Consider the following 15,996-nt stretch of genomic DNA (forward strand, 5'->3'; position numbering starts at 1 on the left):
TAGATTTGGTGGTCTCTTGACCATTTCCCTGTCAAAGGGAAGTATTCCTGAAAGCCTGCCCATTTACTGCTATTCACTATTCATTCTGCTACAGGCAGGAAAAGAGAAGTGTGAGAAGCAGTTCCTCTTTTAAAGCTGAAAAAAAAAAAATACAACCAGAGAGTGAAGCATGCAAGTTCTCAATGAAATGAAGAAATGGTTATGAAGGAAAACTAGTTCACTTTACGTGACTTATTGATGTTCGTTATATTGCACCATAATTATTTGGTCATGCAAACAGTTGCAGAAGTGGACTTGACAGTTTTAACGTGTTGGAAAATCCAAAGTTGTTGAAAAGATCTGCAGCCTGTTTTTTTTTTTTGGTTTTTTTTTTAAAGATGCCTATGCACTGCATGATTTTGACCTTCCCAGAACAAATCATGATTTAAAATATTTGATTTTATATTTTACACTGACAAAAAATATTACTTTGCAGATTCAAAGAAAAGTGAAATGATGGAAGCGTCATCCATCTTCTTCTACATTTGGTTTTTACCTTGTATAGAAATAAGTCCTGTATTTCCCTGGACTTGTCATGTTTGTGTCTTGTTTTCATGTTTGTAAAAAAAAAAAGAAAAGAAAGAAAAGAAAAGAAAACCTTCTCGCTGTGTAATGATAGTACAAACCACTACACCACTATGTGCTCCTGGAAATAAGACATTACGAAAGTTGCCAGAGTCATACTGTAGTTGGCAAAGCTAAAAAGCTTATTTTATCAATCAAAAACGATGACTGTAACCTTTGTGTCTGTTAGAGTTTGCTCGGTTGTTCACAGTTCAGATTTACGGCTTCCTTCCTGCGGCGGAAGAGCATAATAAAGTCTTTGACAAGCGACATAAAGAGGTGATCATCTTCAAACAGAGAGCGGCAGCGAGGCGTGGCGAGCAGCTACGTTTTAAAAAAGAGAGAAATCAAGTCAGACACAGGCGGTTATCAGGGCAAGTGAAACAACCCTCCACTCACATAAAAGGCAAAATTCAAGAGTGGTTCTCAAATAGCCAAATTCCACACATTACAGTGGTGTGCTCACCTAGTAACTGGTAAACACACGTCAACAATGAGCTGATGAACTTGGTGTATTCTCCGAGCGGACCGGCTTCAGAGCCGCTGCCGCCGCCTACGTGCCCACTCACACCATAAATCTCTTTTGCTTTTTACACATTTATTGTGTCAATCCTGATCACCGCCGCCGCCGCCGCCGCACAAGCAAAACGCTGAAAGTGGAGAAACAACGCCGAGGTGTCCTTGGCTAGCACCCGGCTGAGATAAAGAGCGAAAAGTTAATAGCAGGGATTATGATCTGCCATAAAAGTGCGTGAGTAACCACATCCAGCGAGGTGGGGGGGGGGGGGGGGGGGGGGGTTCGGCTGCTCATGTCACACAAACCTTAACCCCATCAAACCAGCACTTCACACAGGTTCCGACAACACGCAGCACAATTTAAACACAGCTGAGGGTAGAAACAGAGGAGCCGGCATCTTCCGCTCGGGTTATCACTGCTGACCTACTTCACAGTGAGATGACTCAGGTGGATTGTTATTAAGGTGACTGTCAGCTCCAAAAATAGCAAGTCCCTGGAGAATATGGACTGAGAGGCCTGACTCTGAGCATGTGCAGAACCGCCGTGTCCTGCTCTCCAGTTATGGCCCACTTGCTGTATGTTTACCTGCTAACTGCAGGATGATCCAGTAAATCATTCAGTAAACGTTTCTACGCTCAACCTTTTTTCCTGCGATCACCCAGATAATTGTTAGGTCAGTTTTTAGAAGTCCAACGATGTGTCGGCCATATTCAGTCACAGTTGGCCGCAGCTGGCCTGCGGGCCATTGATTGGGCACCTTTGCTTTAAAGAAATGGATTTCTTGAAGGTTTTAGTGAAAACAGCTGGACAACATTTGCACATGAAGATGGTAAAGGGCTATTATATGTGGGAAACATTTTAATTATCGGAAGGGACTTTTATCTCTTTTTAATTACAACTTCAACACAAATGATTTTTTAATACAACAGAAAAGTGATTAATTTTACACATCAAGCTGGATCAATCGAGAGTATTTCTCACAATCAGCTTATGTTCCAGATGTTTATGACTTCAATATTTTCATATGACACACACTTCTTTGATCTGCTGTTAAATCTTAAAACATGATAATTAGCTTTAGTTAATAACACATTAAGCTATGAGGATCACGCAACAGACAAAAACAGAGGGAGACGTTTTCTTGACAATCTAAATATTTATGACTTGTTCCGACGACTGTACAAGTCATTACCCGGCGGTGTCGGGCCGCTTTCCAGAGCAGGCTTCACACTCACAGCTCATTAGAAAACCAGAAAGAGTTATGATCTCTCGTCAACAATGCAGAAACTGCTGAGCACATCTGTGACTGTGAGTCAAATCAAAACACACTGGTACCCCTGATCTGCACTCCTCCCCTCCTCCTCCTCCTCCTCTTCCTCCTCCTCCAGCATGGCGATGACTAAGCATGAGGCCTGCTGCCGCCTGTGGCGCTGTGCAGACATGTTCCATTCTGTCAGAGCTCCACGGCACATCGGCACCATTTCACACGGTCCCCCTCCGCTCTCGGCCTCTGCGGCTGCGACCGCAGCACTTCGCCTCTCCTCAGAGCGCCGTCTGGAAACGTGCGTCTCAATGACTTGCACAGTCATAGGTGTCGGTGCATCGACAGATGCAAGCCACAAATTGTTATAATTCATGCTTAAAGAGTGCAAGCATGCAGAACACGAGCACAGGAAGGAAGAGTGAGTTCATGAATGAGTCCCGCTGCAGGTACACCCCTCCCACCCCCCCACCAGAACAGCAAATATGTGAGCATTCCCTTCCCAGCCGCCCCCCCTCTGTCACTGAGTGAGTCCACAGCGTGTGTGGTCTGACTGGGAAACCTCCCAAGCTCCGAGTCTTCAACACCACCTACTGGTCAAACCACCACGCCGCCCTGCATTCCTCAGGAACTCAGAGGTCAGAGTTCAATGGAATAGTGAATTTCAATAAATTAGCAGAAAATGATGATTTTTTTTTTTTTTTATTCCTATGTTGAATTCCGTCTCCTGATGGCTTCGCATCCACCCGCTCAGCCAGAAACCTCCGGATGTTCGACCTGCTCTGAGAGTCTTCTGTACATCAACATGTAAGCTGTGTTACTGTGGAAAAAAAAACACACACACACACACACACAACGAGCAATTTTAAAGCCATTCTAAAATATATTTCATCATTAAGATGAAGGTCAAAGCATTTGGATCCACTAAGAGCGACGAGGAAGTGAAAAGTGTTTGTTGTTTGAAGACAATACGACAGCTGAGACGGATTTCTTCTGCTTGTCCTCGTAGGAAAAACGCAATCAGTTTTCAATCCCCACCAAGGAGCCAACAATGAGGCTTTGTCTAAGGTTTGAAGTTGCATCAGCAAACAGAAAAGATAAAAGCTGAATTACTTTACGTCAGCGTAAAAACATTTAACATAACCTCTGATTCAACTCGTGAAGCAACATGGAGCCACGTCACCCCTCCTATGACTCCAATTTATTTGGATTTTATGGCTGTATCAAACAATTGTACAATGACTGGGTGTTTCTTCCCTTTTTCCAAGGAAACATTCAATATCTGGCAAGTCTTCAATGTGATTGTGTTTATGACGGAACTGAGTTCCTCATGCTACAAATGTGGAAAACGATGAGTCATTTTCTTTTCTTTTTTTTCCTGATTGGATGATCTTACTGAAGAACTCTTGAGGGTCAATACAGTGACAAGCATATGAACGCAAACCTCCGTCTGCCTGCTCGCAGCTAGTTTTTCATCTTTATAGGTATGATGAATTATCAAAGAGTTAAGGACAAAATATGAAAGAATGAATGATGAAGACAATACAGTATAAGGAAGTGGTTTTTTTTTTTTTTACCTGTTTTTCCCTCCATATGTTGTCTGCACCTCCTCCCATGAGGCCTGAGAGTTTCGAATGCAAATTAAACACAGATTTTAATAAAAACAAATTTTGGTAACAAATCACTGAACTTCCTTTTTTGCTATTTTAAGACAACAACAGCTAATTCTTCAGTTGGCATACAGGCCATCAGGTGTTCAGTCAAAAAACATCTTCAAAAGGTTTTGTTTTTTTCTAAAAGTGTAAAAAAAAAAAAAAAAAAAGAATGAAGATTGTACCTTTTGTACGTGACTGTCGTCCGCATAATACCAGCTGTTGTCCCCACTGTGACGGACGTACGCCGTGTAGTGGCCACATGATGTGGCTCCAGAGTGCACGACCACTGCGTACAAAACGTAGCTGCGCTCGTCCTGCAACAACAGATACAAAGCAGAGGTTTATGTGTGCACTTGATAAGTGTGTGCACTTGTTTTCGCAAAAAGAGGAGAAGGAACAGAAGCCACCTGGGTGAAGGTAGCGGCCAGGGCGTCGCTCACAGCCTCTGAGAAGTCAAAGGTTTCAGGAAAAGTCAGCTTGCAGTTGAGTTTGTGCAGGTCGCCTCGCGTGTTCCGAAATCGCTTCAGGTGGACGCACAAGACGCGAGGCAGCGAGAGCAGCTGCAGGCCCTGAGGAGCGGGAATCAAATGCTTCAAGTTAAAGAGTGCAGGAGGAAATATGAGAGCGTAGTGTATTCGAGAGAAGCCTCACCTGTTTGGAGGGAGTCTTTCTTTCACACTGTGCACAGAAGCAACAGTTTTGGCCCTTCAGCTCCTGATGCTCAAAGAAGGATTTCAGGCAATCTTCCTGAAAGAGTTTACAGGCCAGTGATCACTTTTATTACTACTTTTTAAGTTAAAACACAAGTTTATGTTTCAGTTTTTCACGCAACACCAAAAGAAGCAGCACCAGAGACTTGTGGTCGTCCTTGATGTGCAGCGGCAGGCTGAGCAGGTAGCTGGTTCGAGTCTGGACGGAGGAGCACTCCAAACACCGCAGCACATTCTCCACCGGAATCCTGTACAGGTCCTGGATTTCCAGAGCCTGGAGAGGAGAGCACAGGCGAACAGCGTGAAGGTGCCGCAGTCAGGGAGGACGAATCGAGAGGAGAAGTGACCGAGAACCAACCAGAACCGCGTCGTCCATCTGCTTCTGGATGGAGTTCAGGATGAAGAGGAACACCTCGTCTGCATCGTGCTGCTTATTCACTGCGAAAAACAACAACACTCTGAAATGAAGAAGCAGCTGGAAACGAATCACGCCGAGTGAATCCGTGGCTCTTACGCCGGATGTTGTTTGCGTGCAGACAGTGGAGGAAGTCACGGTGTGGAGCGGGCTGAGGGGAGTCTCCCCTCATGGCCGCCAGGACTCTCTTCAGCTGCAGAGGGACATTATCACTGGCAGCTCTCCGACCCGCCGTGTCCCACCTGGCGGAAGCATCATGAACCCTCATTATTCAACATATCACTTCAGGGAGAGAAACAGATTCCGACCTACATGGACACTGCTGTCATTTTGAGATACTGTCTTTATGAGGCCCTGAATTTCCTGTGTCAACATCCAGCTTCATCCACAGAGCATCACGTTTCCATGACTACTGGCCATGACGACATGGAGGAGGTCAGGTCACCATGACGACATGGAGAACGTCATGGACATGGAGATAATCATGTTTCCATTACGACGTGGGGAAGGTCATGTTTCCATGGCGACTGAGAAGGTTGAATTTTGTGTTCGACAGTTCTAGAATGTGTCAAATGTCCAGATTGTGTGAGAATATCAGAATTAAAAAATAATAAATCACAGTATTTGAAAGCTTGTTAAAATACCACATCAAAAAATTCTTTAAAACCATTAAACGAGTCACAGTGCAAACAAAATGTAATTAAAGTTTAAAGTGTTGTTTCTATTTGAAAAATGTTTTGACTGCATCCTGACATGCTATTTGGACAATTCTCAGATATTTATATCCATCACCGGTAAAAAAAAACAAACAAACTACTATTTCTTTATTTCAGCATTAGAATACTAGTAAACTAAACACTCTCTATAACTCTTATCCAAAGCCCACTGAGGCACTGAAGGAATACAGTGGAGTTCATCATGAATCTTCCGTCATACTTCACTTGCTTACTTTTCCAGTAGCTCTGCCATTTCCCAGGTAGCAGAGAGTGTCTGCAGCAACGTGTTGACACAGCAGGACAGATGGTGGTTGGTCAGGCCTCTCATTCCTGCGACAGACAATCGACAAGGTGAAGCAAGGCATTCCGCGTCCAGCCTGAAGCCCAGCCCCTCGGAGGGGCCCGCTCCAGCGCCGGTGGTCAATTAAACAAGGGAAAAATCCAATTTATTTGTGGCAGCAGAGTGCATCGTAGCTCCCATGGGTTCAAAATGTCAATACAGCTGTCGAGAACACCCTGCTCATGTATATACTCTAATATCATAACAAATCAATGTGGAGCCGACCGGGCACCGAGCATATTGGGTTTATTGGTTTAAGGCCCTGCGTAAACCAGACGTCAAGCAGGTTTACTTCACACAGCTCCGGCTCGGTATTTGACTTTCTATTCCAATGAAACACAACTGAAGGATTTATTGAGGTTTGTGAGGAGAGAAATACTTGTTAAATGCTAGCAGACAGTGCAGAAGTTATTTATGAAAAGAACCAAATAAAGCGTATTATTCATAACAAACTGAAAGTTTATAGCTGGAAGTTTCAAGCAGAAGATAAACCTCAAGAAATGTGTGATTCCCTTTGGAGGTTTTTTTTTTTTTTTTTTTTTTTTGCAATGGCACCACTAGAGGTTTAGTTTTTTGTTAAGCTATTCATAAAAATGTATTAATATCCTAACCATGATCTACTGTGATTGTAGGGGAAGGTGAGTTACAAAGTGTGTTTGTCACCAGTCCACAGGTAGTGTAACAGGTCAAAAATAATTACTGAGACTGTACAACAATCTGTCCTACTGTATAACATACTGGATGATCAATAACCCAAAACAGAACAATTGGATGATTAACTCGTTATTTTATTTTATTTTTTTTTTTTAAATAATTGAAGTTAATTGGTGATTGTGAGAGTATGTCTTTTCTCCTGGATGGGTGGGTGATGGGTGGATGGATGTCCAGGATGTGTGACTAGACATAAATATCTTGCTCATCATTTCAGCATCATAGACATTTCAATTAGTAGAAATATCTAAAAGTATAAATCCATCTTTGTGTCATCTCAACCCCCTTTAAATCCACCTACTTGTTACTGACAGGTCTCAACCTGCACTCAGGATGTCACTCTGTGTTCCCTCAGTATGTACAGATTGAGGAAAAACTGAACCATCAACTTGGACATTACCAGTGTTGCGAATTAAATGGTTGCACAATAAACTGGTGAACAATTCCACAGTAAATGTTAAAAACTCGATAGAAATCCGTAGATGCCGTGGCGAATGTCGTTTCGGAGGATTTAAAATAAAGTTTCAAAGTGTCAGACTGTGCTTTAGTCTTGTTTTAACAGTGGTTGTTAGGAGCGACAGCGACAGACGCTCGAAGGCTGCGACTCGCCACCAGTTAACTGGGAAACCAGATGATCCGCAACACCCAAAACAGTCCTCGGTTCTCTCTGAGACTGAAAAATCTCCACAGAATGTCCGAAAGCTCATGTTAATGTTAAAACATCACACGTGCACTTTTCTCACACATGTCCTGTTTTGTAAATCTGTCTGTCACTGTATGCAAGAGATACAGATCAGTAAAGATAATTAGAATTACAAGCTAGTAAATGTCTTTAATTGCTTAATAAGAGGAAAAATCTGCATCTACTCACCAAAATAGGAGTAGCTCCCGAAAATCCACCCACACATCCGATAAGACATCGTTTCGGATTTATACTGTTCGCAAAAATCAGCTGAGTGAAGTTGCAGAAGTCTTTAAATCACCTAGATAAAGCGGTGTGTGTATATCTGTCAGCCTGCCCACAGTAAAAATGGCGTCCGGGCTTCAGTTTCGTTTTACATGTTCACTTCAGTGAAATCGAAACTTACAGTCAGTAAAAATGCGTCACACAGAAACTGCAACTGGCCTGTCGCTTCAATACTGCTCAAAAACTCACTGACTTCCTCTCATTCACTAAATCCTCGATCTGTATTTTTATTTGACCAAAGTGTCCAAAACTTGGGGTGGTGAGTTCACGTACACTGGGACATCCGGACACCGGTAGATTTGGAAGTGAAGTCGAATTTCAAATAAAGTAAAATGGGACTGCGGTCAAGCCCGCCCTCACTTCACAAAACACGGTCAAGCTAACAGCCACTTCTTTCTGCGGTGCGCGCATATGCTGTTTGTGGCATTTAGATCCATTAGTGGATTGAGAAATTTTGTTTTATCAAGCAGTGCCTAATTCTGACCAGTAGAGGGCGCGTTCGCTACACAGTGTGTTCAGAGATAGGAATTGTTTCGCGTGATTAGAACACACGGAAGTCAGTGAATGTATGTCGTGAACTGTGGCGTTAAAAAATATATTTTTGCTCTTTACGGTTAAGAAGGGAGGGTGGGAACTGTTTAATTGATGGATGAATATGTTATGTTTGAGTTCATGATTTCGGTCGTATCATGTTATGTAATATTGCTTATGAATGTTTCTTTATCAATCGATGTGAAGTGCTAGAAGCGGCTAATAGCGCTGGTTGGCTAGCTACCACAAGCCTTTGAGAAGCAGGGATGAAGAAACATGAACTTGCGCTGTTTGGGAGAAGTTCATGGACACGTAAATGAATAACTTAGAATAATTACTTGATTGATTTGGTTAATTTGACAATTTTTGGTAGACATGATGGGCTGTGTATATCCTGCATGCAAGAAACAAGTTAATATTCAATGTATGATGAAACTGGAGCACACTACTGCATGAAAATGGAGGAGGAGTTCATAATTTTTTTCAGCATTAGAATATGATTACATCTCGAGAATGACAACAGGCATGGAAGTCACTGAATGTCGCAAACTGAAATACATATTTTTGCTCTTTACATAACCTACCGAAACGCAGAACTGCCAGTGAAGAAATACATTTCCGAGCTGTAGCTCGTTATAAAGACAAAACTATCTCAACCTTGTCATTTTTAACATAGATCTTTGTTCCAGAACCAATGGCAAGCGTTTTTGTGTGTCTGTAGGTGGAGTTAAACTTTCTAAAAAAGTGTTTTAATACAGTTTGTAAGCCTCGCTGACTGAAAGACAGTGGACTCTGTCTCCATCTTGTGGCAGAATTGTGTCACTACAATTATTGACCCTGATCCAGATTTCTGTCTTCTCTTTTGAAGGAATTATGGAACTGATACATTTCACTCTACATTTCCAGATGGATTTATTAACTTAGATAAATGTATTTAGAGCAAAATTATTTTCCAATCTTAATTTTATTTAAATGTAAGAACAAATATGTAAAAAGTTAACAAACTATTTGATGAATTAAAAAGTAATCCGTACAACCACTTTGACATCTTGATCAATCCAAGTGGGAATAAAGCAAAAAGAAAAAAAAGTAAAAGTTCACCAGTGAAGACAAAAATATCCTGATGATCAAAATGTAATAATAGTTTCTTTTCTTTCCTCCAGAGCAGCAGGTGGAAGAGGCAGGAGGAGTGGAGAGAGAAGATGACGGTTCAGAGGCTCTTTTCACTCTTTTAACTTGCACTTTCTCAGGTACCAGCTGATCACATCATCCGCTTCAACTCATTTCCAGTTCTCCAGAGATGTGGGTGTAGATTTTTACCTAATCTGTGTTGTTATGTTTGCAGAAACACAGTGGAAAAGCAATGAGTTGATTGGTTAATGGTGAAATTGTTTTTTTTTTTCTTAATCTGAGCTTTACTGGTGCAATACTGTACAACATTACCATACAGTTCTAAAGTCATACCTGAGGATTCTGGAGCTGCACCTTCAGTAGGCTCTGGTGCTGCTGGTTCAGGCGGTGTGTTTTCTCTCACCGTTGAGGCACATTCTGCAGTTAGGTAATCTCTTCACAGCATTCTGTGCATTTGTGGAACTGAAAAACCCCACTGTTTTGAATCTGGGATCCAGAAGAGTGGCCAGAGAGTTCTGACTGGTCAGTTCATAATGACTCAGCCTGTCACTCATCAGCCGCAGTAGTGTGCTGCAGAGCTATCACACATGTAACACATATTATACATGCTATAACACATGTTTTTCTGAAGAGAGTTCCTCTGTTGCATCTTTGAGTGGTGACAACACTGACAGACATTCTGCCATGGTGTGGTCGTCTGAAGATGACAGTGGAAGCACATCAGTGTGCAGTGACACCAGTGAGGCACCAACTGGTTTAACGCTGCTCGTGGAGCCTGGACATCATGTCAAATGTGCTATTCCAGCACGTCTCAACTTCTTGTACCAGCTTCAGAACTGGTTTTGCCATTTGCTGCTGGAAAGCAACTAATCGCTCCTTGGCCAAAGTGCTACTCCTGAAATATGCCACAATCTTCCTTTCCTTTCCCCTGATGTCATCCAGCCCTGGCGCGTTTGCTCAATAGCTTTTTTTTACTACTAAATTCAGTGCATGAGCAATACACACACTGTGTAACACTTGCAAACCATTCCCACATGCTATCATATTGGTGTGCACCATCCGTAACAAGACATCTCATTTTTGTTTTAATGCCCCATTCCTCCATGAGGGAAGCCTTTACAGCGGCAATATCAGCAGCACTATGGGCTTGGGGAAAATGACCCACTCCTAGTAAAATGGTAGCAAGTTTAAATGGCATGTTACAGCCAAGTAGGCATCCATGAGAATGGAAGTCCACATGTCAGAGGTCAGGCTCACTGCTGTGGTGCTCTGCACCTCAGTCTTGGCCTTCTCTTTCTCCTCCTTAAACTTTTATCTCTACCATCGCTTTTAGGCTGTTTCTTGATGGGAGCGTGTATGTGGGATCCATCAGGCTCACAAAATTGCAGAAACCCACATCCTCCACAATGCAACATGGTTGTGAGTCCTTCACAACCATATTCACCAGGGCCTCATCAATTTTGTCCTTTCTGTTTCCTGCAGAACAAAGGTGCATAAATAAAATGTGCAGGCAAAATATATTATAAATAAATGCATGAATGTACAGAAACATCAAACAACAAACAGCTTTGCGCGATAGTGCCTCAACATTGAGGAAGTGTTGTTATTAAATGCCAGATGCTGGCCACAAACCAAACACTGGACCCAAAAGAATAAATTACAAATGAGGGATGTTTTTTAAAGAAGGGATTTGCTCTGACAAAGCAAAACTTTACATATGATATATTGTTGCAACTTGCAACCAACTAAATGTATTTCAAAGCCTAACATTAAGAATGAACAAAATGTAGACATAACACGTTTGCTCGAATGCCAACCTTGTTGGGTGAAATCAAATCAAAGTGTTTCCAAACTTCAGAACGTCCTCTTTTTGGAACAGGCTCCATATCAAATCTCAATTCGCCGTCTGTCACTCTCTGTCTCTCGACTCACAAACCGCCTTTAAATTTTGAGTTGTCTCGGTCATTCATTTAACACAAAGAGTAATCGGACTGCATTATTGCGTTTTTTTCATTTCCTTATACAAGAAGGATTAACTTTGTCATTTGGATGAACCAACTCATTTTGAATTCTGAGGGAACTGTTTTTGATAACATTTGTGAGACTCATACCTACTCCTAGTCATAGTTCTTTTTGCACGGGAATGTCTCTTACCTTAATATTTACATTGAGAAGGAAGTAACGTGCCTGTATTGAGAAATTACAGAAATGATTCCCTTATTATAATGAGCCAGCTCATTTAAGGGTTACATTTTTGGGGGCTCTTCCGGTGTCCAGCCAGACGTTTATTTCTGCCGGAAACTGATTTCCAGTCCTCTGATATTGTATGTAGATGGATATTTTGCCCCAAATTGACTTAATATAACACAGCAGAGTGAGATTTACAACATTTGAACCCAACCAGTGCTTTGTAACTATTGAAAAAAGAGTTAAAGGGGCATTACATTGTAAAAATCAGCTTTTTCTGCTTGTCAAAAACTGATTCATGCCTGTGGTATTGTACGTAGATGGATATTTTGCCCCAGAATAACTTTGGGTCACTCAGCAGAGTGATATTTACGAGACTTGAACCCAACCAGCACTTTTTTTCTACCGGGACCATGACTAAAGGGCCATCAGTGTCAATATCAGGCTATTTAACCTGCCAAAAACTGATTTACACCTCTGGTACTGCACAGACCTGCACATTTTTTACTTGGTATCATTCAGCAGAGTGATAATGACCAGATCTGAGCTCAACCAGTTCCCGAGAAATGAGTAAGGTGTCACTCAGCACAGTTTGAGTCTTTTACTCTGTAATAAAATGCAATCATCACAATGACAAGACATTGTTTCACATCTTACTATACTATAACATGATGTGACCTGTCTCCACTTGTTCTAAATATTGTCAGAATTCATGAATTTTGAGGAAAAAAAAATTTTTTTGGTCAAAGAAAGTCGTACAGGAAAACAGCCAAATGACTGACCGAGTGATTGACAGACAGACATCCACTCTCTAATCCACACTACCACACACACGTGACCTCTTTCCCTTTTTGGGGGTATTTTGCACAGCTTTTGTGGTCCCATCTGTGACACACAACACACCCGATCTGACAAACAATTTGAGTGACGATTATATTGTATGGAATTTATGATATTTAAGCATTTTTTTTTTTATTTTTTTTTAAACAAAGCCAAATTTAGGAAGGATGGGTAAAACATTACCACAAGACGTGGCATCTTGCTGAATCGAGTGGATTCTTCTTTCACACGCCCACCTCGAAGGATTTAACCCCTTTTGTCTCATGAACGATCCAACACAAATAGACATGATTTGAAATGGCACATTTCAGCAACTAGAATTTCTGTGACACCAGAAATTAACGCTTATTATATTACCTTGTGACATCCTTGCACTGATTGACTGCCTTTTTTATTTTCCCCAAGTGGGTCCAGAAACAGCGTTGTCTTTTTGGCTGGTAAGATCACCTACAAGATCATTAAATATGCTGTAATAGTACCTGTGTAGTGATACACAAACATGAATGCATGCAGACACACACACACACACACACACAAACACAAAATGTGTTGTGAACTTACCACCAGCGTCCAGTGACGGGCCTGATTGAGCACGCCCAGAATGAGTTTGTACAGCCGTGGTACAATCTGTAACATAAAATAATACACAAAAGATGTCTCGCAATGTTTTTATATTGTGTTGTATTGATTAGTACAAACCACGAGAGAATATATTTTATTACCTTACTTTTCAGTTTCTTCCCCTCTCAAATCCTTGTCATGTCAAATGTGTCAATCGCAAATGCCCCTTGTGGTGTTGCTTTGGTTATACCTCTCCACAAGTTTCGTGAGATATGCATTTATAACCTTATTTACCTTAATTAAAAAAAAAAAAAGTTGAACTCCTTTTTGCAGGGCAAAATGTGGAAAAGGAAGATGTGTGTGTCTACCTGAAAATGTTTAAAATAGGAAATCAGTGTAAAGTAAAATAGGGTTAAAGCCTCACCTCACTCTCAAACTCCTGTATTAAAGATATCGTTGTAAAATATCTTATAGGCGCCCACTTTGGGGTTTCAGTTTGTGTGGAATTCTGTCTTTCCCCTCAGTATAAGGGACAAGGTGATCCTTATTTATTTTGGAGGTAGTAATCCCACTTGGGTCTACCAGTTCCACACTTTTGCCAGAGATGGAGGAAATTATGTAGGGCCCAAGATAACTTGCCTCCAATTTTCCTATTTTCCTCTTCTTGCTCCTCACATTAATTCTTAGCACCTTCATGCCCTCCTTAAGTTTTACAGCACTTTTTTTTTTACCCTTCCTGGGTTTGGGGCTGTCTTTGATATTTTGGATGGCACTTTGAAGTGCATCGTCCAGTTTGAGGACATTTTCTGTCACTTCCTCAACAGAGAGGTAGTCCTCCACACTGCTATCCACCTTTTGAATGAATAAAAAAAATCGAATTAATGGCAGTTTGTCCTGTTGATCATGCAGAGTTTTCACAAGTTCCCGCACAAGTTTACCAGAGCAAGGAAAACAAATCCGATTGGTCATTATCAAGTGGGCGGGTATATTCCGTGTTAGGGGTGAGACCGAGCTCGGTGTGTGTGTCAGACGTTTGATTGAGGGATGACGGCTCCATTATCAGTGGCTGATAAATCGTGAGTAGGCTGACGTATAATCTGTGTGCCTGCATTATCCAATGGAGAAAAAAAAAAACCACTTTAATCCCGGATTTACTCAACAATAGAATTTTGCAAAAAAGTTTGCCTTTGCTGTTAATCTATTTCACAAATACATAAAGTCAGTAAATTAAAGGTAGCCATAGGGGCAATAGCAGGTGACTAAAAGAGCCACTGAGTACTGTAAGCGTTCCATAATTAATTATCAAATTTTTGTGGATGATAAATGTTTTTAGCTTTTCGGACATACTTCATTAACAAACTCCCGGCCTTGGCCTGTCAGTATCCGTTTTGGTGCTTCGAACTGATAGAAGAACTTCAGTAAGCACTGACTGACTTCCTGTGCATTCTTAGATTTTATGGCATAAGCCTGGGGCCACTTTGTGAAATAATCAATCAGCACACACATGTATTGGTTTCCACTTTGAGTGATCCTCAGTTCGCCTATTCGATCCATACCCACAAGCTGAAACGGTGTAGTGACCAGCAACACATAAAATATAACTCATTAGACGTGGATCGTATTTCCAGCAAATTATTTTCTCCTATTAGCTTATTTTTTTGTGTAAAAGAAGATGATGATATAAAGACTCAACTTTATTCTTACTAATGGGTTGGTATTCCACTTCCTGTTTAATCACAACACTATTGGCCTGGCATTCAGGACACTGGGCAACCTAACAGTAAAAAGAAAAACCAACAAAACCATAAAAATTACTCTCCTTATACCCATCTGTGTGCCCTTGACAAAATGAATAAATATTTTAACTTCAGACAGGAAAGCATGTGCTCATACTGACCCACTGATGAATTTCCTCAGACATTCCAGGCCAGTAAAACCTCTGAGAGAGGGCCTCTCTGGTTTTCTTTTGCCAAAACTGTGTACCATGGCTGCTGCCATGAAAGTCTATGAAGACATCGTTGGCCTCCTCTTGTCCACAACGGACTTTCGCCCTGGTGGAATTAGGCTGCCCTTTATGCCTGACTTTGTACAAATGACCATCTGTAAAAAGAAAAATAAAAATAAATTAGTGATGAATTGTGATCGAGTACGTTAAGTAAGTCATTTACTGCCTTTAACTCACAATGAAGACACATTCTCCACTTTTCTGTTACTTTTATTTCAGGATGCAGCAGTCCACTCAAACTCCTCCTGCCAGGGTTCAGCTGGACGGCAGCGGGTGAACAACCTTCAACACAAAACACAAATGTCACACAAAGTTCTGTGTCACACAGTCAATGTGATCTTTACCCCTTTTTTTTTTTACATTGAAATTATTAAAATAAATGTTAGTTGACTCTTAATTGAGGGTGGGTCCTTCTTTAGCTTACTTTGAGTTCATTGGATTCCCAGTAAAGACACTGGTCAGAAATGTTTTACATTATGAATTCTCATTTTTCTCCTCTCATTTTCACTGGATTTCACTCTTTCCGTTACTAAAACAACACATCGACCCAGCCACTCTCACTTCAAGTATTACTTCCCTCCTTGACTTTCACAATCTATCCACCCCCTGATGAACTGATTTCTCATTACAACACTGCACTCCAGGACATTCTCATTTCTCTCACTCAAAACCACATTTCCTTCTCCAGTTCCACCCCTTGGAGCTCATGAAGCCCACAGCTCAGACTGGGCTGGTATTTGAACCCAGGACCTTCTGGCAGTGATGCAAGAGGACTAACCTAACATCATTCATGCCCCGTAAATGTGATGCTTATTGCTTTGACAGTAGCCTATTTAATACATTTAC

General features: G+C 41.4%; 1 protein-coding gene and 1 long non-coding RNA gene across 2 annotated transcripts; one reads left to right on the plus strand and one right to left on the minus strand.

The window, feature by feature from the left end:
• Window positions 1-3,086: 3,086 nt before the first annotated feature.
• On the minus strand, window positions 3,087-7,964 carry LOC115404593 (ubl carboxyl-terminal hydrolase 18-like). Its single transcript, XM_030114001.1, has 10 exons — window positions 7,800-7,964; window positions 6,111-6,207; window positions 5,261-5,403; window positions 5,105-5,184; window positions 4,886-5,020; window positions 4,688-4,783; window positions 4,444-4,605; window positions 4,219-4,350; window positions 3,959-4,002; window positions 3,087-3,201 (listed from the first exon to the last, which is right to left on the minus strand). The coding sequence occupies exons 1-10, from the start codon at window positions 7,846-7,848 to the stop codon at window positions 3,132-3,134; spliced, it is 1,008 nt and encodes a 335-aa protein (XP_029969861.1). The 5' UTR covers window positions 7,849-7,964; the 3' UTR covers window positions 3,087-3,131.
• Window positions 7,965-8,419: 455 nt separating this feature from the next.
• Window positions 8,420-15,497, plus strand: LOC115404242 (uncharacterized). The gene is made up of 3 exons (XR_003933310.1): window positions 8,420-8,461; window positions 9,590-9,676; window positions 15,370-15,497. It is a non-coding gene; the product is annotated as an uncharacterized LOC115404242 (long non-coding RNA).
• The last annotated feature ends 499 nt before the right edge of the window (window positions 15,498-15,996 follow it).

This window comes from Salarias fasciatus, chromosome 17, assembly GCF_902148845.1.
Source record: "Salarias fasciatus chromosome 17, fSalaFa1.1, whole genome shotgun sequence".
Taxonomy (NCBI): Eukaryota; Metazoa; Chordata; class Actinopteri; order Blenniiformes; family Blenniidae; genus Salarias; species Salarias fasciatus.